This window comes from Scyliorhinus canicula, chromosome 5 (genome assembly GCF_902713615.1).
Source record: "Scyliorhinus canicula chromosome 5, sScyCan1.1, whole genome shotgun sequence".
Classification (NCBI taxonomy): Eukaryota; Metazoa; Chordata; class Chondrichthyes; order Carcharhiniformes; family Scyliorhinidae; genus Scyliorhinus; species Scyliorhinus canicula.
Window position 1 is genome coordinate 125,700,442 of NC_052150.1, and position 26,520 is coordinate 125,726,961.

General features: G+C 49.5%; 1 protein-coding gene across 1 annotated transcript in view; it reads right to left on the bottom strand.

The window, feature by feature from the left end:
- Positions 1-26,520, bottom strand: part of galnt12 (UDP-N-acetyl-alpha-D-galactosamine:polypeptide N-acetylgalactosaminyltransferase 12) — a 99,570-nt gene that overhangs the window by 12,615 nt on the left and 60,435 nt on the right. The window contains exons 5-7 of the mRNA XM_038797584.1: positions 17,120-17,237; positions 7,499-7,675; positions 4,467-4,598 (exon numbers count right to left, since the gene is read on the bottom strand). Coding sequence (XP_038653512.1) covers positions 4,467-4,598; positions 7,499-7,675; positions 17,120-17,237 — 427 coding nt within the window. The remainder of the gene's footprint in view (positions 1-4,466; positions 4,599-7,498; positions 7,676-17,119; positions 17,238-26,520) is intronic.

The following is a 26,520-nucleotide window of genomic DNA, read 5'->3' on the forward strand; positions in this document are numbered from 1 at the left end:
AAAGAGGGGTAAAATCAAAGAAGGACAGGGGAGGGGGGGGAAAGAGGGAAAGGAGGGGGGAGCACATGGGTAGGGAGGACCAGGGGTGGGGAGATAGAGCGCCGGTTACAACAGGTCGTATATGGAGAAGGCGAAAAAGAGGTAGCACACAGTGGCCATCTTGAATGGCTCGAGGGTGAAGACGGCCCAGGGAAGCAGGGCCAGGCCCACAGATGAGTACGACTGATCCAACAAGATATGGGGGATAAACACATGGAATCAAGAGGCCTCCACAAGCAGGTGGAAAAATCCAGAGTCCTCACCCATCACAAAAGCCTGAGGGTGGACATAGCCTTACTGTGAGCGACACACCCAAGAGGGAAGGGCAAGGAAGAAGGGGTTGGAAGAACATTTCAGGTGTGCTTCGACACTAGGGCAAGGAGGGTGGCCATACTAGTTAACAGGGCGGTAGCGTTCACAATGACAAATACAGTAATGAAACAGGAGGCGCAATTTATTATGGTCAGCGGGATCCTGGAAGGGGCTCCGGCAGTCCTGGTAAATATATATGCGTTCACGATGACAAATACAATAATGGACCTGGGGGCGCAATTTATTTGGGTCAGTGGGATCCTGGAAGGGGTCCAGTAGTCCGTAAATATATATACGCAAAACTGGGACAACTCAGGGTTAGTCAAGAAAACAATGACCTAAATCCCTGACCTAGACACCCACCAACTTATCATGGGGGAGGTGACAATCGCCAGGCAGGAATGTTCCCTTCCAGTCGGGGAACACTTCAAGGGCATTCAGCCTCTGATCTTCGGGTAAGCGTTCTCCAAGGCGGCCTTCAGGACGCAGGACAAAGCAGAATCGCCGACAGAAACCTATAGCCAAGTTCTGCACACATGAGTACGGCCTCAACCGGGACCTTGGATTCATGTTGCTTTACATTCACACCCCACCATCTGCCCTGGGCTTGCAAAATCCTACCAACTGTCCTGGCTTGAGACAATTCACACCTCTTTAACCTGTGATTATCCCTCTCTCTGGATCTGTAAAGAATTGCCTCTATATATGTTTCTCGAACCTACCTCGTCATTCACCTGAGGAAGGAGCAGTGCTCCGAAAGCTAGTGATTCGAAACAAACCTGTTGGACTTTAACTTGGTGTTGTAAGACTTCTTACTGTGCTCACCACAGTCCAACGCCGGCATCTCCACATCGAGGTTAAAGAGGCCTTTACAAAATTTTACGGTACACCTTCTAGCCCCCAGATGAGGACACAGGGAGAAAACAGTTCCTTGATGGACTGGATATACCAGTGGTGGGGGAAGACAAGAAACAGAGGCTGGAAGTAATGCCAGGGCTCAACGAGGTCACGGAATGCACCAATTTGAAAAAGTTCCCGGTAGACTTTTACAAAAATTTGCAAAAGCACTGGCCCCACACTTGCGGGAGATGTTCAACTATTCACTGTCGAAGGGGGCCCTGCCACCCACACTGGCACAGGCCTCGATCTCACTGATCCTCAAAAATAAAACAAAGACCCGACAGATTGTGGATCATACAGACCCATCCTTCTTTTAAATACTGGTGCTAAAGTCCTGCAAAAGCACTGGCAAGGTGCCTGCCAGAGGTGATTGTGGAAGATCAGACCAGGTTTGTCAAGGGCAGACAGCTAACAGCCTGCTGAATGTAATAATGACCCCACCCGGGGAGGAGACACCAGAAGTGATTGTCTCCCTGGACACTGAGAAGGCTTCCTTTGAGTAGAATGGAGGTACCTCACGGAGGTGTTTGAACGGTTTAGGTTTGGATCAGGTTCACCATATGGGTGAAACTCCTGTACATCGCTCCCATGGTGAGCGTACGGACAAACGCCACCAGCTCAGGGTATTTTCAGCCACATTGGGGAACAAAGCAGGGGTGCCCATTATTCCCACTCCTGTTCATACTGGCAATTGAGCCACTGGCCATCGCTCTCAGATCGGCAGAGTTGTGGACGGGCATTCAGAGATTGGGCAGGGAGCACAGAGTTTTACTCTGCAGGTGACTTGCTCCTCTATGTGTCAAACCCCCTGGCCAGCATGGGAATGATAACTGGATTCCTTAGAGAATTTGGTGTCTTCTCAGGGAACAGACGCAAGGGTAGTGGCCACATTAAAGACCTGGAAGCAGTTGAGGCGCAACTTCAAACTCGGTGGTATGTTTGCAGAGGCTCCCATCTGTAACAATCATAAATTTACACCGCTGGGATGGACACCATGGGCAGGATTCTCCGGTGGGCGATGCCAAAATCGCGTCCAGCAATCGGCCGGAGAATCTCCATTGGTGCCGAAATCGGGGCAGTGCCGCTTTTGTAATGCGCTGCTCCCTCCAAAACTCTTGAGTACGCCGCACACCGTCGGGACAGCCGCAGAACATCACCTGAGCTATTCCCTGATGGGCCGAGTTCCTGACGGCATGGAACACTTGTCCTTTTTATTTTCGTGAACCCGGCATGGCGGATGCGGACTGAGTCCAGCAGAACCACAGTCGGGGGGGGGGGGGGGGGGGGGGGGCATATTCCGTGGGCAGAGGGGGTTTGGTGAGTGCTAGGGGCACTGTTGCAGGGTGTTCCGCGGGTGGCGAGGCTGATTACAGGGGAGCAAGTTTTGGCAGGCTGGGTCCGCGTGCAGCTGCAGGCCATGTTGCACTGCGAGGCCATTGCAGGCTGCGCGGCCACAGACCCGGCAACGCTCCGGCCATAGGGCAGCATGTGGCGCAGTGGTTAGCACTGGGGACTGTGGTGCTGAGGACCTGGGTTCGAATCCTGGCCCTGAGTCACTGTCCAAGTAGAGTTTGCACATTCTCCCCATAACTGCGTGGGTTTCACACCCACAAACCAAAGATGTGTAGGTGGCCATGCTAACTTGCCCTTGAATTGGAAAAGAAAAATAACTGGTTACTCCAAATTTATTTTAAAAAAATCTCTGGCTGTATCTGCAGGTAAAGCCGGGAGCGTTACGCTGCGTGCCTGCTGGCTCCCCAGCAGACATAGGATCGGTGCAGCTTATGTGCCTTTTTTCAGGTGTAAAACACCACTTTTCCCACGCCGGCATCAGCACTCAGTCTTCAAATTGGAGAATCCAGCCCCATATTTAGGACATGGAGTGAAGACAGAGGGACCTTGAGGGTGAAGGACATGTTCGTGGACAGTAGAATAGCGACCCTGGGGGAACTACCGGAAGAGCTCTTCTCTCGAAAGGGAACCAGTTTTGTTACTTGCAACTGCACGATTTTCTCTGCAAAGATGTTCCCTTGGCTACCCAGACACACACTTTTACACACAATGGTGGCCGCTGGACTAGCCAAGGGATGATAAATGTGGCAACATATACTGACGATTTTTAGAAAATGTCTGGATGTCACTGGACAAAACGCGACGGCAATGGGGCCAGGAACTGGGCTTGGAGATAGGAGGACGACTCTGGATCGAGCTGCTGCACAGGATCAACTCCACCTCCCTCTTGTGCAGGGCTAAACCTTATGCAACTCAAGATGGTGCACAGAGCACATCTATGAGCAGATTCCTCCCGGAGGTGGAGGACATGTGCGAGTGGTGCCAGGGGAGCCTGGCCAACCACACCCACATGTTCTGGTCCTGCTCCAGACTCAATGGGTTAGGACAGCTTTCTTTGAGGCCATGTCAAGGTGATGGGAGGGTTAAGATGGAGCCTTCGCCTCCCTGATCGTCTTAGCAGAGACTGTTGCTAGGGTGGAAGTCGGCAGCGACATCCAGAGCCTCGAAATGGCTCTCAGACCCGGCTGAATTCCTAAAGCTAGAGAAAATAAAATTCTCAATCAAGAGGATCCGAAGAGAAATTCTACGACGCATGGAAGCAATTTACCAACCTCTTTGAAGACCTGTTCGTAACCAGCAAATGGGTGTGTGGAGAGAAGAGGCGGGGGGGAAGGACCGGAGAGACAGAACACCCTTTTCATCCTCTGCAATCGCTGGGTCAATATGACTCTCTCGGTCATTGCAAATAATATGTACTCTCCTTTACTATGTCCACTAATGTAAATAAGGAAATGCTATAACTGGGACTAAGGTCACAGACACGGTGACACCCATGATACATGTATCGTTGTTGTTTTTGCCCTGATTGTGAATTTTGATATAGAGTGCTAAAATTCCAATAAGAATATTTTTTAAAAAAAGAAATGGGACTGGAACTCGCAAGCTTCTGACACAGAGGTGGAGGGTGCTAGCCGAAGGGCCTGTTTCTGTGCTGCATTGTTCTTTGTACCAACCAGACCATGTCTGACAAACAAACCAAATTGAAAAGAAAGCAGTTTGTCCTTCAAGTCGTGCATGTCTAAAAGCTCAGTGAAGATCTGTGAAGTTTTCCGATTCAGACAAAACCGACACTTGGAATACAAAACTCAGTACTTGAGGACGGGGTTATGGTGATATAGCCCAAATATAACATCATATATTACCATTCCAAAGAAACCTGGCCGATCCTCAGGCACATGGATATCTGGGTAAATATTCTCCAGTAACCATTTGAAGTTTTTACATTGCAGTTTCTCTCTGAGTTTTCTTCTCTCGGTCACATCACCGTAAGGCTCCTGTAAATCCAGGAATGTCAAAACATTTAAAATCATAACTTCAAAAATAATAAAATCACAAGTATTTTGTTTTTACCAGCTTATTGATTTCTTAACTTTCAAAAATCAGAAATGGGTGGCCTTTACACACTTTCAAGTTCAACTCCCAGAAAAGAGCTTACGACACCCTGAGCCCGTGCTCAGTAAACTCCAGCCCACTGGACCCGGAGTTGCAACACGGTTGAAATTACCTTTCATTTTAAATACCCGAGGTCTTCAGATGCCCAATAAGTACAGAGACCAGGTTTATAAACTTAAACACAATTAACTTATTAGCAGTAACTATAATTAAATAGGCAACAAATACAACTGTTTAACTACTATCTAATAACTAACCACGCCCCCCACCCTTAACTCACCCCACCCTCTCCACACACAGACAAACAGAGGGGAAGAGCGGTGTAAAAAAATGAAGTAAAAGGATATATTTTCAACTTCTAATGGTTTTTGCTGCAGACTCACAGAAACAGCAGGCAGCCAGCATTCCAGCCCCCGAGAGGGGGGGGGTGTGGGCGCGCGCGCCGCCAGAGAGGGGGAGGGTATGGGCATGCCGCCAGAGAGGGGGAGGTCGCGCGCCGCCAGAGAGGGGGAGGGTGTGGGCGCGCCGCCAGAGAGGGGGAGGGTATGGGCATGCCGCCAGGGAGGGGGAGGTCGCGCGCCGCCAGGGAGGGGAGGTCGCGCGCCGGCAGAGGAGGGGGAGGTCGCGCGCCGGCAGAGGAGGGGGAGGTCGCGCGCCGCCAGAGGAGGGGGAGGTCGCGCGCCGCCAGAGGAGGGGGAGGTCGCACGCCGCCAGAGGAGGGGGAGGTCGCACGCCGCCAGAGGAGGGGGAGGTTGCGCGCCGCCAGAGGAGGGGGAGGTCGCACGCCGCCAGAGGAGGGGGAGGTCGCGCGCCGCCAGAGGAGGGGGAGGTCGCGCGCCGCCAGAGGAGGGGGAGGTCGCGCGCCGCCGTCAAGAAGGGGGAGGGGGAGGGACGGGCGGCGTGTAGAGGGCAAGAGACAGAGAACGATCTTCTTCTTTTAGGGTATAAAGGTTTTTGCCTTCAAACAGTCCGCTTGCAGAGCAGAGAGAGACCTTGAAGTTCCAGCGGCTTCTCCTGGGTTTTCACTGAAAAACACCAATAGGAACTGATCGCTGTTGGTTCTTTTGCCAAAACATAAATCTTGTAACAGTGTACCTTGAACACCATGATTCCAGCCAAGATCATGTAAAAATTCAAAAACCTAGGACTCGGATCCTCCTTCTGCAACTGGATCCTGAACTTCCTGACCCAGAGGCCACAATCACTAAGGATAAACAACAACACTTCTTCCACAATAGTCCTAAAAACTGGGGCCCCGCAAGGCTGCATACTTACCCCCCTACTATACCCCCTGTACAAACGTGACTATGTGGCAAAATGTGGCTCTAATTCCATCTACAAGTTTGCTGATGCCACGACCGTAGTGGGTTAGATCTTGAACAACATGAGTCAGAGTACATAGAACATAGAACATAGAACAGTACAGCACAGACAGGCCCTTCGGCCCTCAATGTTGTGCCGAGCCATGATCATCCTACTCAAACCCACGTATCCACCCTATACCCGTAACCCAACAACTTAACCTTACTTTTTGTAGGACACTACGGGCAATTTAGCATGGCCAATCCACCTAACCTGCACATCTTTGGACTGTGGGAGGAAACCGGAGCACCCGGAGGAAACCCACGCACACAGGGGGAGGACGTGCAGACTCCACACAGACAGTGACCCAGCCGGGAATCGAACCTGGGACCCTGGAGCTGTGAAGCATTTATGCTAACCACTATGCTACCCTGCTGCCCTGCTGTACAGGAGGGAGATAGAGAACCCAGTGGAGTGGTATAACGTTTTAGTAAAACTAAGGAGCTGGTCATTGACTTCAGGAAGCAAAGTATTGTACACACCTCAATGGTGCAGTGATGGAGATGGTTAATGGCTTCAAATTCCTAGGTGTGCACATCACTAACAATCTGTCCTGGTCCACCCACATCGAGGCTTCAACCAAGAAAGCACAACAGCGCCTATATTTCCTCAGGAAACTAAGGAAATTTGGCATGTCCACATTGACTCTTACCAATTTTTACAGATGCATCATAGAAAGCATTCTATCTGGCTGCATCACAGCCTGGTATGGCAATTGCTCAGCCAAAGACCGCAAGAAACTACAGGGAGTCGTGAACACAGCCCAGTCCATCACACAAACCCGCTTCCCATCCATTGACTCTGTCTATACCTCCTGCTGCCTTGGGAAAGCGGCAGAGTAATCAAAGACCCCTCCCACCCGGGTTATTCTCTCTTCAAACTTCTTCCATCAGACAGAAGATACAAAAGTCTGAGAACACGCATGAACAGGTTCAAAAACAGCTTCTTCCTCACTGTTACCAGACTCCGGAATGACCCTCTTATGGACTGAACTGATCTCTTCACACATTTTCTCTACTGAGTAGTACTGCACTCCTGTATGCTTCATCCGATGCCTGTATCTATGTATTTACATTGTGTATTTATGTATGTCCTATGTTTCCATGAGTGGAACGATCAGTCTGGACTGTATGCGGAGTACTTTTCACTATATGTCAGTATATGTGACAATAAATGAAATCCAATCCAATCCTAATTTGACTCCGAGTGCCTTACTTCCTCTGCTTGCCTTCAAGGTATGGCTCCATTAACGATCCATGGACCAAAAACAATAAAGACAAAATAAAAGAAATAGGAACTAGGGAATGAACAGGAAGGACCCTTACACAGGTACGGTTGTTAAATTTTAAAACCAGCTACTAAATGTACACTGGCCACTGGAACACTTGCTTAACATTCAAATTTAATGAATAGGACTCACGAAACGAGCATGCGGATTCCTGTGAAAATACAGTTCTTTATATTCATCCATCCAGACCTCTGCAGCACGTACGCTATTTGCCAGAGCTTTACTTCTTGAATAAGGAGCTTGTTTGGGAAAAACATGGCCCACATGAGAACAGGGATGTATTTCTAAGGAACCCCCACACTGCCATATCTGGAAAAAAAAAGTTATTTTGATAGAATATATACAAATTCAAATTGCAAGTTGACTAATATTTGATACTCCCATTGATTAAATCTTGTACATTTCATTATTTTCTGGACTTGCTGCAAACAGAATTTTCCATGTTATGAGTTATTAAACTTGAGCATTTCAAAGATGGATTTTGAAGGATGGAGGTGTGACGGTGTATGAACTAGTGGTAATTAGGACAAGAACACTGGGCAAGGAATGAGGAAAAATGGCTAGATGCTGAAACTAATTGCAGCTTCTCACTATAGTGATTTTGATCAGCACATCGGCTGGGGATCAGCACCAACTTGTCCCAAGGTCTGTATAACTCACTGCCAAGAGTGAATTTCGTCATTTAACTAGTAGAAGGTCTTCACCTGAGGCATTAAAATGATCCTTTCGTGGAAATAATGCAATTAATTATGGAACCTGGGACACCCCAACACCAAATCTAATTCCATTACCTTTATTCACATTAATTCAGGAAGTGAGGCAAGGTAATTAAATCACAGGTTTATCAAGAAACGGATCTGACAGTCTTGAAATTTATTTATTCTCATATCCACAGTCACCTCATTGCTCATTCCAGCCCCCACAGTACAGCCACCTCATTGCAGTAGTGGGTGCTGCAATGAGCAAAGGAGGAGAAGATTAAATATATATCACAACCATTACTGAAGCAGTATCTTAAGCTGAACAGGCCCCTCTGGAAAATAAGACCCCTAATTTTCTCTCAAGTTTAAAAAAATAATAATTAATGGGATGGCTGCATCGCTGGCTAGGCTAGCATTTATTGTCCATCTCCAGATGCCCTTCAGAAGGTGGTGATGAGCTGCCTTCTTGAACTGCTGCAGTCCCCGAGGTGTAGGTATGCCCATAGTGCTGTTAGGAAGTGAATTCCAGGATTTTGACCCAGCAATAGTGAAGGAACAGCAAAATATTTCCAAGTCAGGATGGTGACTGACTTGGAGGGGAACCTCCAGGTGGTGGGGTTCCCATGTATCTGCTGCCCTGTGGTTCTGGATGGTGGTGGTCATGGGTTTGGAAGGTGCTACCAAAGAAACCTTGGTGAGTTACTGCAGTGCATCTTACAGATGGTATACATGGCTGCCACTGTTCGTTTGTGGTGGATGGATTGCATATTTGTCGAAGGGGATGCTTTGTCCTGGATGGTGTTAAGCTTCTTTTTTTTTGTGAAATACTTTTTATTGAAAAATTTTGAATTTATACAACAATAACGCACCAGAGTAAAATACCAAAAATAACAATAATATTAGCAATCATAAACATTCGCCCCATCTCCATGAACAACACAGCATTTTAACAACAACGCAAATTAACACAATATAAAGTTACAGAATAGAAACTACAATAAGGAACACCCCCCCCGGGGTTGCTGCTGCTATTGACCAAGATACCTATCTTTGAGCCAGGAAGTCCAGAAAAGGCTGCCAGTGTTTATAGAACCCTTGTATTGATTCTCTCAGGGCAAATTTGACCCTTTCCAATTTTATAAATCCCGCCATGTCACTGATCCAGGTCTCCACACTTGGGGGCCTCGCATCCTTCCACTGTAGCAGGATCCTTCGTCGGGCTACTAGGGACGCAAAGGCCAGGACACCGGCCTCTTTCGCCTCCTGCACTCCCGGCTCTACCGCAACTCCAAAAATCGCGAGTCCCCACCCTGTTTGACCCTGGATCCAACCACCCTCGTCACCGTCCCCGCCACCCCCCTTCCAGAATTCCTCCAGTGCTGGGCATGCCCAGAACATATGGGCGTGGTTCGCTGGACTCCCCGAACAACTGGTGCACCTGTCCTCACCCCCAAAGAACCTACTCATCCTAGTCCCGGACATGTGGGCCCGGTGCAGCACCTTAAAGCCTCGCACATGAGGAGGAAGAGTTGACTCTCTCCAAGGCATCCGCCCAAGTCCCGTCCTCTATCTGCTCCCCGAGTTCCTCCTCCCATTTAGCCTTCAGCTCCTCCACTGACGACTCCTCCACCTCCTGCATTACCTTATAGATGTCAGACACCTTCCCCTCTCCGACCCACACCCCCGAAAGCACTCTGTCCATCGTCCCCCGCGAGGGCAGCAAAGGGAATCCCTCTACCTGTCGCCTAGCAAAAGCCTTTAGCTGCAAGTATCTGAACATGTTCCCTTGGGGAAGCCCAAATTTATCTTCCAGTTCCCCCAGGCCCGCAAACCTCCCGCCAATAAACAGGTCCCTCAAATTACTGATACCCGCCCTTTGCCACCCCCTAAATCCCCCATCCTTTTTTCCCGGGATGAACCGATGATTGCCACCCAGTGGAGCCTCCATCGAGCCCCCTGTTTCCTCCCGATGCCGTCTCCACTGTCCCCAGATTCTTAGAGTCGCCGCCACCACCGGGCTCGTGGTAAACCTTAGGGGAGAGCGGCAACGGCACCGTTACCATGGCACCCAGGCTCGTACCTCTACAAGACGCCATCTCCATTCTTTTCCACGCCGCCCCTCCCCCCTCCATCACCCATTGACGCACCATTGACACATTGACTGCCCAATAGTACCCTAGAAGGTTGGGCAGCACCAGCCCGCCTCTATCCCTCCCTCGCTCCAGGAACACCCTCTTCACTCTCGGAGTCCCATGTGCCCACACAAAGCTTAAAATACTGCTAGTCACTCTCCTAAAGAAGGCCCTGGGGATAAAGATGGGCAGGCACTGAAAGAGGAACAAGAACCTTGGAAGCACCGTCATTTTGACGGACTGTACCCTCCCCGCCAACGACAATGGCAGCATGTCCCACCTCTTGAACGCCTCCTCCATCTGATTTACAAGTCTGGTGAAATTATGTTTGTGAAGAGTCCCCCAGTCCCTGGCCACCTGCACCCCCAGGTACCTAAAGCTCTCCCCTGCCCGCCTAAGCGGGAGCCTACCAATTCCTTCCTCCTGGTCTCCAGGGTGCACCACAAACACCTCACTCTTGCCTAAATTTAATTTATAACCTGAAAAGGTCCCAAACTCAGCTAGCAGCTCCATCACCCCCGGCATCCCTCCCACCGGGTCCACCACATACAGTAACAGGTCATCGGCATACAACGACACCCTATGTTCCTCCCCACCTCGCACCAAACCTCTCCACCTCTCTGAATCCCTCAGCGCCATCGCCAGCGGCTCAATTGCCAGTGCAAACAACAAGGGGGACAGGGGGCAACCCTGCCTGGTCCCTCGGTAAAGCCGGAAGTACTCCGACCTCCTCCTATTCGTGGCCACGCACGCCATCGGGGCCTCATATAGCAGCCTTACCCATCTAATGAACCCTTCACCAAATCCAAACCTCCCCAACACCTCCCATAGGTACCCCCACTCCACTCGAAGGCCTTCTCCGCATCCAGCGCCACCACTATCTCTGCCTCCCCCTCAATCTCCGGCATCATGATGACATTCAACAATCTCCGCACATTCGTGTTCAGCTGCCTTTCCTTCACAAAACCGGTCTGGTCCTCGTGCACAACCCCTGGCACACAGTCCTCTATCCTGGTGGCCAGGATTTTTGCCAGCACCTTAGCATCCACGTTGAGGAGAGATATGGGCTTGTATGAACCACATTGCTGGGGGTCCTTGTCCCTCTTTAAAATTAACGAGATCAGCGCCCGCGACATCGTCAGGGGCAAAGTCCCCCCTTCCCACGCTTCATTGAGTGTCCGCACCAGCAAAGGGCCCACTAGGTCCACAAACCTTTTATAAAATTCCACCGGGAACCCATCCAGTCCCGGTGCCTTCCCTGACTGCATCTGCCCGATCCCCTTAACTAGCTCCTCCAGCTCAATCGGCGCACCCAACCCCTCCACCTGCTCCTCCTGCACCTTCGGGAAAGAAAGCCCGTCGAGGAACCTCTCCATTCCCCTCCTCTCCCCCGTTGGCTCCGACCGGTACAGTTCCCCGTAAAAGTCCTTGAAGACCTCATTCACCTCTACCCCCTTCCGCACCACATTCCCACTCTTGTCTCTCACTCCAGCAATTTCCTTAGCCGCATCCCGCTTGCGGAGCTGATGAGCCAGCATCCTACTCGCCTTTTCACCATGTTCGTACACTGCCCCTTGTGCCTTCCTCCACTGTGCCTCCGCCTTTCTAGTGGTCAGCAAATCAAATTTAGCCTGCAGGCTGCGCCTCTCCCCCAACAGTCCCTCCTCTGGTGCCTCTGCATACCTCCTGTCTAACTCCAGCATCTTTCCCACCAGTCTATCCCTCTCACTCCTCTCGCTCCTCTCCCTGTGTGCCCGGATGGATATCAGCTCCCCACGAATCACTGCCTTCAGGGCTTCCCAGACCATCCCCACCTGAACCTCCCCCGTATCATTCACCTCGAGGTACCCCTCAATACTTGCCCGGACCCTCCTACACACCTCCTCCTCCTCCGCCAACAACCCCACATCCAACCGCCACAACGGGCGCTGGTCCCGCACCTCCCCCATCTCCAACTCTATCCAATGCGGAGCGTGGTCGGAGATTGCAATGGCCGAATACTCGGCCTCCTCCACTCTCGGAATCAGTCCCCTACTCACCACGAAGAAGTCTATCTGAGAGTAGACCCTATGTACGTGGGAGAAGAAAGAGTACTCGCGTGCCCTCGGCCTCACAAACCTCCATGGATCCACCCCACCCATCTGGTCCATAAACCCTCTCAGTACCTTGGCCGCCGCCGGCCTCCTACCCGTCCTAGAGCTGGACCGATCCAGTGAAGGATCCAACACCGTATTGAAGCCCCCCCCCCCCCCAACATACGCCTCATAAAGCCCACATCGTCCCAATTTGGGGCATACACACTAGCACGTACCACCTTCTCTCCTTGTAGCCTGCCCCTAACCATAACATACCTACCCCCCTTATCCGCCACCACCTCCGATGCCTCAAACAACACATTTTTCCCCACCAGAATCGCCACTCCTCGGTTCTTCACATCCAACCCAGAGTGGAAAACCTGCCCCACCCATCCCTTCCTCAGGCGGACCTGGTCCGCCACCTTCAGGTGGGTCTCCTGAAGCATTGCCACATCTGCCTTTAGCCCCTTCAGATGAGCAAGTACCCTCAACCGCTTCACCGGCCCATTCAATCCTCTCGCATTCCAGGTGACCAATCGAATCAGAGGGCGTCCCGCCCCCCCTCCCCCGTCGACTAACCATAGCCCGTCGACTGCCCGTCCCAGGCCAGCACCCCCTGCCCGACCCAGTCCCCATAGCGACAACACCTCACCTCTGTCCCCCCCAGCCCCCACCAGCTCCTTCCTGACCCTACCAGCAGCAACCCAGTATTCCCCTTTCGCCCCCTCCCTTCCCCCCCAGGCTAGGAACCCTCCCAGCCGTGAACCGTCCTCCATTGTACTTCCGTGGGTCAGCTAACTTCTGCTGACCCTGGAAACTCCCGCCAATAGCCCGACCCCTCCCAAAGTGGGATCATCCCCCAATCTATCCCTCCTCCAGGCACCGCTCCAGCGCGGGGAAGAACCAGTTAAGGCCCCCGCCTCCCCCCACCATCGTCTCCGCCCCCCAGCGCGGGAAACCAGAGGAAAGCCCGCGCTTTCGCACTGCCCCACCACACCCTTCTGATGCAGCTCCCAAATACCAGCCCCACTCCATACCCCCAATCCGACATAGAATACAACAAACCCCCCAACCCTCCCCGCAAGATACAAAACTCAAGCAATGCCCCACAGCAAAAAAAAATAACAGAACAACACCCCCATAAATAACCATATCAAAATTGCAAAAGTACAAAAAAACAAAACAAGAAGAACACAGCAACAGCAGAAACCAGCAATAAAGCATTACAACCAACCCCGCAACCCCCAACCCCTAGTTCAAGTCCAGTTTCTCCGTCCGCACGAAGGCCCACGCCTCCTCCGGGGAATCGAAATAATAATGCCGGTCCGAATAAGTTACCCACAGGCGCGCGGGCTGCAACATTCCGAACTTTATCTTTTTCCTGTAAAGCACCTCTTTCGTCCGATTAAATCCGGACCGCCGCTTAGCCACCTCCGCACTCCAATCCTGGTAGATCCGTACTACCCCATTCTCCCAATTGCTGCTCTCCACCTTCTTGGCCCAGCGCAGCACACACTCCCGATCACTGAACCGGTGGAACCTCACCAGCACCGCACGCGGGGGTTCATTCTCCTTAGGCCTCCTGGCCAGTACTCTGTGCGCTCCCTCCAGCTCCAAGGGCAGATGGAAAGACCCGGCCCCCACTAGCGAGTTCAGCATTGTAGCCACGTAGGTTGTCAGGTCTGACCCCTCCAGCCCCTCCGCAAGGCCCAAGATCCGTGGGTTTTTCCGCCTCATGCGGTATCAAGCTCCTCGAAGCGTTCCTGCCACTTCTTGTGGAGTGCCTCGTGCCCCTCCACCTTACTCACGAGGACCACGGCCTCCTCCTCTCGTTCAGTGGCCTGCGTCTGCAACTCCTTGATGGCAGCACCCTGGGTCGTCTGAATCTCCGACAGCCTTCTGTTTGTTTCCTGCAGTCTTGAAGTCTGTAAAACAGCGCAGGAGAGCAGCTTGTTGCTCCTGGGCCCACTGCTTCCACTCCTCTGGAGCTCCGCCGGCCACCATCTTGGATTCCTTCCCCCGTTTTTTCTGGGGAGCTGCTGCCGTTTTTTCCCCCTATCCACTCCGAGTTCGAGTCATGGACTGCGGGGAAAGTCGATCAGCACACCGTCTCCCCGGGAGACGTCGAAAAATTTCCGTTTTGGGCTCTAAAAAGAGCCGAAATGTCCGTTTAAAACGGGAGCTCCCAAATGTGTGGCTTCCTACGTCATCGCCGCCACCGGAAGTCCTGGTGTTAAGCTTCTTGAGTGCTGTTGGAGCTGCACTCATCCAGACAAGTGGAGAGTATTCCCACACACTCCTGATTTGTGCCTTGTAGATGGTGGAGGCACCTTGGGGAGTCACGAGGGAAGTTACTCACCGCAGAATTCCTGGCCTTTGACCTGCTCTTGTAGCCACAGTATTTGTATGACTAGACCAGTACAGTTTCTGGTCAATGGTAACCTGAAGGATTTTGATAGCAAGGTATTCAGCGATGGTAATGTCATGGGACAATGCTTAGATCCTCTCTTGAAGATGGTTATCGCCTGGCACTTGCGTGGCGCGAATGTAACTTGCCACAGCCAAAGCCTGGATATTGTACGGGTCTTGCTGCATTTAAACATGGGCTGCTTCATTATCTGAGGAGTCACAAATGGGGCTGAACTTTGTGCAGTCATCAGCGAATCCCCACTTCTGACTGACCTTATGATGGAAAGAAGCAATTGATGAAGCAGCTGAAGATAGTTGGTCATAGGACATTACCCTTAGGAACTCCTGAAGTGATGTTCTGGAGTTGAGATAATTGAGCTCCAACCACCGCAACCATTTTATGCTAGGTATGACTCCAATCAGCGGAGGATTTCCCCCAATTCCCATTGACTCCAGTTTTGCCGATGCCATACTCCGTGAAATGCTACCTTGATGTCAAGGGCAGTCACTCTCACCTCTGGAGTTCAGCACTTTTGTCCATGTTTGAACCTAGACTGTACGAGGTCAGGAGCTGAATGACCCTGGCGGAACCCAAACTGAGCATCAATGAGCAGGTTGCTGCTAAATGTCGCTTGACAGCACTATTGATGACCTCTGCCAACATTTTACTGTTGATCAAGAGCAGACTGAAGGAATGGTAAATGGCCGGGTTGGATTTGTCCTTTTTTTTTAATGTACAGGACATACTTGGATAATTTTCCACATTGCCGGGTAGATGCCAGTGTTGTAGCTGTACTGGAGCAGCTTGGCTAGGGACACGGCAAGTTCTGAAGCACAAGTCTTCAGTACTATTGCTGAAATACTGTCAGGACCCATAGCTTTATGCAGTATCCAGTACCTTGTGTCATTTCTTGTTATCATGTGGAACAAATCAAACTGACATTTGTGATGCTGATGTGGAGGACCTCCAAAGGAGACCGAGATAGATCATCCACTCGGCACTTCTGGCTTAAGATTGTTGCAAATGCCTCAGCCTTGTCTTTTGCGCTGATGTGCTGGGCTCCTCTATTACTGAGGATGGGTATATTTGTGAAGCCTCTTCCTCCAAGGCGTTTGTAAATTGTCCATCACCATTCACAGCTGGATATAGCAGGAGCTATACAGAGCTTAGATCTGATCTGATGATTGTGGAATTGATTAGCTGTGTCTTCTACTTGCTGCTGATGCTGGTATTGTAGCTTCATCAGGTTGACATCTCATTTTTAGGTCTGCCTAATGTTGCTCTTGGCATGCCCTCCTGCTAAGGCCGAGGATATACTAAGACATGATGTTACAGATTGTGGTTGAATACAATTCTGCTGTTGCTGATGGCCCAAAGCGCCTCATGGTCACCCAGTCTGGAGTTGGTAGATTTGTTCAAAGTCTATCCCATTTAACACGTGGTAGTGTAGCACAACATGATGGAGGGTATCCTCAATGTGAAGTCTCCACAAGTGGTCATTCTTACCAATACTGACATGGACAGATGCATCTACAACAGGACGTTTGGTAAGGATGAGGTCAAGTATGTTTTTCCCCTCCTGTTGTTCCCTCATGATGTGCCGCAGTCCCGGTCTAGCAGCTATTTCCTTTAGAACCTGGCCAGATTGGTCTATGGCGGTCCTGCCAAGCTCTTCATGAAGTCCACCACCCAGAGTACATTTTGCACTCTTGCCACCCTTAGTACTTCCTACAGTCCTTGCCTGGTCTGGCCTACATGTTCAACATGAAGTTGCTGATTCATCAGCTTGGGGAGGGGGTTGGAACGGAACACTGTAATCAGCAGCAGGTTTCCTTTCCCAAGTTTCACCTTGTGACTTGAGACTTCAGGGGTCCAGAGTTGATGTTCAGGACTCCCAGAGAAACTCTGTCCTGACTGTATACCAGTGCCACCATCTCTGTTGGGTCTGTCCTGTCCTACCAATAGGACAGGACAAACTCAGGGATGGTGATGGTGTCTGAGACATTATCCGCAAGACAAGATTCTGTGAACGTGACTATTCTACAGTGGTTGCCTGGTCTGTACGACAGCTCTCCCAATTTTGACACAAATCCCCAGGACGACTTTGCAGCTTCAATAGGGCTGGGTTTGTCATTGTTGTTTCCAGTGCCTCAGTCAATGCCGGTGGTCTGTTCGGCTCATTCCTTTTTGTTTCCTTTGTAGCAGGTGTAGCGAGTCACATGTAAGCCAGATCAGGTAAGGACAGTAGGTTCCATTCCCTATCAGACATTAGTGAACCAGATGGGTTTTTATGGCAATCGACAATGATTTCATGGTCAGATGTTTTATTGAATTAAAATTCCAACCTCTACCGTGGTAGAATTTGTATCACCAAAGGAATTATTTTCCATTTAACATTCTACACGTGTAATTTAAAGGACAAATTAAGTACTTACTCGGAAAGAAAATTCCAAATTCTCTCCTCCCCAGACCTCCATTCCTGTGTCATATGTGCCCAGATACTCAAAGTACTTCTTACTGACAGCGAACAATCCTCCGGCCATGGTGGGAGATCTGTTGAGATCGAGCTATTTTAATTATTTAGAAATAACTTTTAGACTTATTCTAATCAGCAAAATATATGATCAAATTACCAAAAGTAATTTTAACCAATATTTATGTTCATCTGAAATCAAAGAGAAAACGCTGGAAAATCTCAGCAGGTCTGCCAGAATCTGGAGGGAGAGAAAGGAGCTAATGTTTCAAGTCCAGACCATCTGGACTCAAAACGTTAGCTCTTTTCTCTCTCTACAGATGCTGCTAGACCTGCTGAGATTTTCCAGCATTTTCTCTTTGGTTTAGATTCCAGTATTCACAGTAATTTGCATTTATCTGTTGAGATAGCCTATAGTATAATCCTCAAAAGAACTGGCAGTACTGATAAAAAACTGCTTCTTCCCTGCTGTTACCAGTCTCGTGAATGACCCTCTTATGGACTGAACTGATCCCTCCATGCATCTTTTCCACTGTTGTAGCACTATACTCCGTATGCTCCACCCAATGTCTATGTTCATGTATTTACATTGTGTATTTATCGTATGTCCTATTGTTATGGGCCAGGGTTTAGAGAACCCCAAAGTGTACCATGGAGTTCATCTGACCCACAACTTTTAATAGATTGTGGTATGGGGAGCACACGGCTCACTCTACAGATGTGGTACAGCAGAAATCAAAAAGTATTTTTTAAAGCAAAACAATGTTTATTCTATGAACTCAAGTTAACCTTTTTAAAACATACAGTGAACATCTTAGCAACCATCAATTCAAATACAGCCCCCAAAGAATGCAACACTAAGTAATCCTTAATAACTTCCCAAACAACATCCAGAAAACAAAAGAAACACCTTTTAACAGAAGCACATTAGGTTTATATTCACTACTGAGAACATTTATAATTCTGAATTCACCAAATAATCAAGAGATAGTCATTTCATAGCAGAGAGAACAGCAGTACACCTGGTCTGTCTGGCTCCAGCTCCAACACTGAAAACGAAACTAAAACACACCTTGCAGCAAACAGCCTAAAACAAAAGTAAAAAGCTGAAAGACAGCCCAGCTCCACCCACACCCTGACATCATTGATAAACGCCCATTTCTTAAAGGTACTCTCACATGGCACCTATGTTTTTACATGTATGGAATGATCTGCCTGTATAGTATGCAGAACAATACTTTTCACTGTACCTCTGTATATGTGACAATAAATCCTGCCCATTTTTAGGAAGCAAGTTGTGTGTCTCTGTATTTTATTAAAAATTCTTTCATGAGATTTTGGCATCACTGGCAAGGCCAACATTTGTTGACCATCCTTAATCACCCTCAAGAAGGTGCTGAGCCACCATTTTAACCTATTGTAGTCAGTGTGCTGCAGGTACTCTCAGTTCTATTGGTAAAGGATTTCCAGAATTTTGATCCCGTGAGAGTGAAGGGACAGCAATAAAGTTCCAACGCAGGATGGTGTGTAACTTGGAGGGGAATTTGCAGGTGGTGTTTCACGTGCTGTGTGTCTATTTGGTAAATTGTTGCAGACCGTTGTGAAAAAGGTTTTCAAATCAATCATTAACAAAGTTACAGCAGGGCACTTTAAAAGGTAATCAGGATGAGTCAGCATGTTTTTGTGACATGGAAGTCATGTTTTTTTTCAAATAATGTATTCAGTTTTTAAAATTTTATACATAAACAAAACAATGCAAAACAACAAGAATAACAGAATACTCCCCCACTCTACCAACCAACACCCCAATAACTCAAAGAAAACCTCTCTCCACTCCAAACCCTACACACACCTCCAACCCCACCCCCAACAGCTGATAGAAACAAACTCCTTAAAGTGAAGAATAAACAGATCCCATCTCTTGTGGAACCCCTCAATCGCCCCCTCAAGATAAAATTAACCTTCTCCAAATTCAGGAACTCCATCAGGTCCCCAAGCCATACTGAGGCACTTGGCGGAAGCTGACCCCACCCCCACAGGACCCGCCTGCGTGCAATCAGCGAGGTAAAGGCTAAAACGTCTGGTCCCCTCTCCCATCTGCAGCTCCGGCAAGCCGACACCCAGAATATGGCCCCAAGTGGGCTGGACTCCAAATCCAAGTGCACGATCTTAGACATGGTGCTGAAAAACGACCCCAAAACCTCTCCAACTTCAGGCAGGACCAGAACATATGTACATGGTTGACCGGGCCTCTCCCATACTGCTCTCAAGTGCCCTCCACCTCCTCAAACAACCAGCTCATTCTCAACCTCGTCAGATGCACCCTGTGCACATTTAATTGTACTAACCCCAGTCTCACACGAGATTAAGGGATCCACCCTTCGTAACACCTCACACCACAGCCCCTCCTCTAATGACACCCCAAGCTCCTCCTCCCACTTTGCCTTGACCCCCCCTCCAGCAATGCCATATCCTACTCCAAAAACTTCCCAAACATCACAGAGGTGACCCGACCCCCTTCAATGCCATCACTGACAATACACCCTCCAACAATGATGAGGACGGTGTCACCGGAAATGTCAGGAAAACCTTCCTTGAAAAGTCTCGCACCTGCATATACCTAAAGGCCTCGCCACGCAGAACCCCAAACTTCTCTGTCAACTCCTCCAAATTTGCAAACTGCCCTTACAAAAAGAAGTCCTTCATTTCCATCAGCCCCACTCGTCCCGTCCCCCAAACCTAGCATCCAGCCTCACCGGCTCTAACACATGACTCTCTCGAACTGACGTCAGCTTCGACCCCGCCCCAATTTAAAATGCTTCCGAAATTGCCGTCATAATCTTCAGTGTGGCTACCACCATCAGACTACCCGAGCATTTTCCTCGGGCAAAATGGAACGGCGCTGTTGCCAGTTCCTGCAACCCCAAACCCCGACAAGAGCCTGCTTCCATCCTCACTCACATCGCCTCTGGCTCCCCACCCCAGCCCCGCACATTCTCGCCGTTCGCCGCCCAATAGTAATACACAAGATTCGGAAGAGCCACCCACCCCAATTGTCGCCCTCTCTGAAGCAACATTGTCAGAATCCTTGCCACCATTCCCACCCATATAAACGACAAAATCAACCATTCCACCCTCATAAAAAAAGCCTTTCGCAAAAAGACCCATAAGCACTGGAATGAATAGAAATCGTGGTTAGATATTGACCTTATCCACCTACGCCCAGCCTGCCAATAATAAGTGAGGCAGTCCCACCTGAAAAAATCTGCCTTAATCCTACTTTCCAGGATCGTAAAATTCAATTTACGGAGTCGAGTCCAATCCTAAGTCCCCTGCACCGCCAGGTACTTGAAGTGAGTAGTCGCCACAGGTCACAAATGGCAATCTCTTCTCCCCCTCACCCGCCTCACCCCCAAGCCAGCTCCTGCCCCTGGAGAGGAAACCACAATGCACTTGTTCTTCTCCAAATTCAATTTGCATCCTGAAAAAGCGCCAAATCACCTGAGCAACCCTATTATATCCGCCACCAAGGGACCCAGGTTACAAATACAATAAAAGGTCGTCAGCATACAGGGATACCTTATGCTCCACTCTCCCACCTCATTATTCCCCTCCATTTATCCGAGCACCTCAGTTCAATGGCTCTAGCACCAGCGCAAAAAGAAAGGGCATGGGACACCCCTGTCTCGTTCCCTTATGCAGCTGAAAATATCCAAAGTTCACCTCATTTGTACGAAGACTCGTCTTTGGTACCTTATATAACAATTTGACCCACACCACAAAGTTAGGTCCAATCCTAAACCGTTCCAACACGGCAAACAAATAACTCCACTCTACTCAAACAAACACCTTCACCACATCCAACACCACCACCACCTCCAGCTCCCCCTTTCTGATGGGGAGAGCACCACGTTTAACAAATGCCGCACATTCGAGTACAACTGCCTACCCTTTACAAACCCCTTCTGATCCTCCACAATCACCTGCGGAAGGCACTCTTCCAAACACTTCCTCTCGACACCGCACACTCCCCATTTCCCCACCATTCACACCTCCCAGGCCCATCAAAACTTATCCACACAGGCTCGGCCGGCCGTGACTCCTCCCTCTCTTTCCACCCTCTCCCCAATCCACCAGCCAACTTAGTTTGCTAGTCAGGTGGCCCCCACAGAGCTTCCTCCCCCTCACATGCCTAGTACAAAAAACAGAAACCCACCCACAACCAGCCCTTCGAACACAACCAAACATGATAAACCCCAAAGGGGAAATAACCCCAACACATTATCCCACCATCCTCTCCTAACCACAAAATAAGAAGACTAAGTCCAAACGCAGTTTAGTCCAAATCCTTCAGCCCTCATGAGCGCCTCCGCCGTCTCAAAGTAATAGTCCTTGGAATTATGCCTAACTCTCAACTTCGTCGGGAAGACCATGATGAACCGCACATACTCCTAAAAAGGACTGCTGTTGCCCTATTAAAGGCCGCCCCGCCGTTTGGCAGCTCCAACATGACATCCTGGTATATACGAATACCACTGCCTTCCCACCTCACCTCCAGATTCTGTTTGGCCCACCTTCTCCTTTATCTGATAGCAGTGAACAGACGATCACAGCTCTTGGTGGATCATTCCCCTTTGGCTTTGTCTGGAGCATCCGAGGAGCCCGATCCAGCTCACAGAGGGAGGTACTCTCCTCCTCCCCCAGCAATTTGGGGGACATCTTCGCAAAGTACTCTGTCAGCCTTGGGCCCTCCAGCCCCTCAGTAGTCCCACTATCCGAAGATTCTTGTGCCGTGATCTGTTCTCTAGATCCTCCACTTCAGCTCTCAGTCCTTTATTACTTTCCTCTACCTGCCACAGCTCCTCTCCCATCAAAGCGAGATGGTCGCTGTGCCATGACAATGCCTCCTCCACCCCCTTCAACACCTCTCCATTCTCCCCATTGACTTCTTTCCAAGAGCCTCCTTTATCAGGGCCAAAGTATTGTCCACCAATTCTTTGAGTGTAATAGCATGGATAGAAGATTGGTTGGCTGGCAGAAATCAGTTTGAATAAATGAGTCTTTTTTAGATTGGCAAGATGCCGGGAATTTCAGGAGGCAGCTGGGGCAGATCATCCACTCGACACTCTGGCTGAAGATGGTTACAAATGCTTCAGCCTTGACTTTTGCACAGATGTGTTGGGCTCCCCCACAATGAGGATAGATCCTCCACCTCCTTCGGTTGTTTAACTGCCACCATCATTCACCACTAGTTGTGATAGGACTGCAGAGCTTTGATCTGATCTCGTGGTTGTGCTTATCACTTAGTTCTGCTCATCACTGTTTGGCTTGCAAGTAGTCCCATGTTGTAGCATCACCAGGTTAACACCACATATTTGGGTATGCCTGGTGCAACTTCTACACACTTCATCGAACCAGGGTTGATCTCTTGCCTTTTATGGTAATGGTTAGAATGGGTGATATGCCAGGCCACGAGGTTAAGATTGTGATTGAATACAATTCTGCTGCTGGTGGCTCACAACACCTTCTAACATGCGCAGTTATGAGCTGCTGGATCTGTTCTGAATTTATCCCATTAGCATGATGTTAGTGCTACATAACACAGTGGAGGGTTTGCTGAGTATGAAGACTCAGACTTCTTCCCCACAAGGACTGTGCAATGCTCACTCCTATATATACACAGAGGTATCTGCAACAGGTACATTGGCAAGTACCAGATCCAGTTAGGTCCATTTAAGGTTTTATTCTAACCTGACGGAGATAATGAACTCATTCAGAATTGTGGACGTAATAATCATAGAGTTTTTAAAAGGGTGGCACAGTAGCATAGTGGTTAGCACGCGGCCTCACAGAGACCCGTGTTCAATTCCAGCCTTGGGCGACTGTCTGTGCGGAATTTGCACTTTCTCCCCATGTCTACATGGGTTTCCTCCCACAGTCCAAAGATGTTCAGGTTAGATGGATTGGCCATGCTAAATTACCCCGTAGTGTCCAACGGTAGGGTGCTCTTTCAGAGGGTCGGTGTAGACTCAATTTGCCTATTGGCCTCTTTCTGCACTGTAGGAATTCTGCGGTTCTTCTATGGTTCTCGTAGGTTTCCCCCTGTGGTTGGTGTTCACACCACCCACTGCATGCCCAGTCTGGAGGTATGCCCTTCAGAACTCCGCGGTTCGGTCCAGTAGTGGCAATTACTAAGGCACTCTTAATGAAGGTCAGGGAGTACATTTTTTGCCCTTGCCACCTTCAGTGTTTCCTCCAAGTGGCTTTCGACACAGAGAAGTATTGACTTGTCAGCTGAGGAGGGCCACAGGTGGTAATCAGTAGGTGGTCTCCTTGCCATTGTTAACCTAGTAAGAAGTCTTACAACACCAGGTTAAAGTCTAACAGGGTTGTTTCAACACGAGCTTTCGGAGCGCAGCTCCTTCTTCAGGTGACTGGAGAGGTATGATCCAGAAACATTTATACTGTATAGACAAAGTCAGCGATGCCGGACAATGCTTGGAATGCGAGAATTTGCAGGTAATCAAATCATTACAGATCCAGAGAGAGGGATAACCCCAGGTTAAGAGGTGTGAATTGTCTCAAGCCAGAACAGTTGGTGGAATTTTGCAAAGTCCAGGCCAGATGGTGGGGAGTGGATGAAATGCAACATGAATCCAAGATCCCGGTTGAGGCCGCACCCATGCGTGCGGAACTTAGCTATAAGTTTTTGCTTGGCAATTCTGCGTTGTCGCGTGTCACATCATGGCTACCATCGACACCGCAAACTGCCGGCTCAAAGTGGAGAGGATCTCCAGGAAGATTGCGCATATAGACACTTGACATTAAGTTTCTACAAAGATGCAGAAAAGCAGACAAGATCCTGAAAGGGCTTCAGATCACAAACCCACTCAAGTCGGCCTACAACACAGACTACGCTGAAAACCTCTGCCGCCGCACCTCTGTCATACTCCTCAAACACCTCATATACCAGCTCTACAGCAGTCGACGCAACCTGGAAACCAGATAGAGGCCATATTCTCAAATTGCACTCAGGACACAGCAGACCAGCTGCGTAACACCGCCAAACAGATGAGACAATGATACTATGCCACCTATATGCACACCAAGAACAGGAAGCTTGAGAAACTCGGCATCACCACCAGCAGCAACCAAGCCTCCCCCAGTACCACAGTCGAAAATAATACAGGGAAATCTATTGTCAACTTGTCAGACTACACCCTTCAACCAGATGAAATCGAAGTCCTCAGCAGAGGGCTCAATTTCTGCACCACCACCAAAATGGACCCCATCAATTCTTGCGGCAGACACTGAGGAATTCATCAGGCGAATGAGGCTCGGGAATTTTTTCACAGACCCCAAGAGGCCGACAGCGAACCAAGGAGACGACCAATGAAACCGGAACAGCAGACTGCAAGATCTGCGGTGCAGCAACGAAAAGGAAAGAGACGAATTGGACCCCTCCGGAAGGCCGCTGCCCTAGACTCGACATGTATGCTCAAAGCCGTTAGAAGTCGTGTCAATGCTAGATTCATCAGTCGCATTCACAAAGCAGCCCCGAACGTCACCAGCCACAACACAACGCCATCCGCGCTCTCAAGACCAACAGCAACATTTCATCAAACAAGCAGACAAAGGAGGGGCCACCATCATACTGAATAGAACGGACTACTGCAAAGAAGTATACCGACAACTCGACAACCAGGAACACTACAGACAGTTACCGCAGATCCAACCAAGAACAGATCCGCCAACTCAACAGACTAATCAAGACCTTGGATCCAGACCTCAGGGCACCCTAAGTGCTCTCATCCCACGTAATCCCCGCATTGGAGATCTCTACTGCCTCCCAAAAATACACAAGACCAACACACCAGGCCGTCCTATCGTTTCAGGCAATGGGACCCTGTGTGAGAACCTCTCTGGCCACATCGAGGGCATCCTGAAACCCATCGTATAAGGTACACCCAGCTTCTGTCGCGACATAAAGGACTTCCTACAGAAACACAGCACCCATGGACCAGTTGAACCAGGAACATTCCTCGTCACAATGGATGTCTCGGCACTCTACACCAGCATCCCCCATGACGACGGCATTGCTGCAACAGCCTCAGTCCTCAACACTGACAACTGCCAATCTCCAGACGCAATTCTGCAACTCATCCGCTTCATTCTAGATCACAACGTCTTCACCTTCGACAACAAATTCTTCATCCAGATGCATGGAACAGCCATGGGGACCAAATTCGCAGCTCAATATACCAACATCTTCATGCACAAGTTTGAACAAGGCTTCCTCACCGCACAGGACCTTCAACCGACGTTATACACCAGATACATCGATGACATTTTTTTCCTTTGGACCCACAGCGAAGAATCACTGAAACGACTACACGATGAGATCAATAAATTCCATCCCACCATCAGACTCACCATGGACTATTCTCCAAATTCTGTTGCATTCTTGGACACACTCATCTCCATCAAGGACGGTCACCTCAGCACTTTGCTTTACCGCAAGCCCACAGACAACCTCACGATGCTCCACTTCTCCAGCTTTCACCCAAAACAAGCCCTCCGTATACACATACTCGTGCGACTCGACCAATGTAGTCAACCTCATACGCTGCAGGAAAGGATGTCCCGAAGCATGGTACATTGGCGAGACCATGCAGACACTGCGACAGTGAATGAACGGGCATCGTGTGACAATCACCAGGCAGGAATGTTCCCTTCCAGTCGGGGAACATTTCAGCAGTCAAGGGCATTCAGCCTCTGATCTCCGGGTAAGCGTTCTTCAAGGCGGTCTTCAGGACGTGCGACAATGCAGAATTGCCGAGCAAAAACTTATAGCTAAGTTCCGCACGCATGAGTGCGGCCTCAGCAGGGATCTTGGATTCATGTCGCATTACATCCACTCCCCACCATCTGGCCTGGACTTGCAAAATTCCACCAACTGTTCTGGCTTGAGACAATTCATACCTCTTTAACCTGTGATTATCCCTCTCTCTGGGTCTGTAATGATTTGATTACCTGCAAATTCTCGCATTCCAAGCATTGTCCGGCATCGCTGACTTTGTCTATATAAATGTTTCTGGATCATACCTCTCCAGTCACCTGAAGAAGGAGCTGCGCTCCGAAAGCTCGTGTTTGAAACAACCCTGTTAGACTTTAACCTGGTGTTGTAAGACTTCTTACTAGGTTGAACAATGGCAAGGAGACCACCTACTGATTACCACCTGTGGCCCTCCTCAGCTGACAAGTCAATACTTCTCTGTGTCGAAAGCCACTTGGAGGAAACACTGAAGGTGGCAAGGGCAAAAAATGTACTCCCTGACCTTCATTAAGAGTGCCTTAGTAATG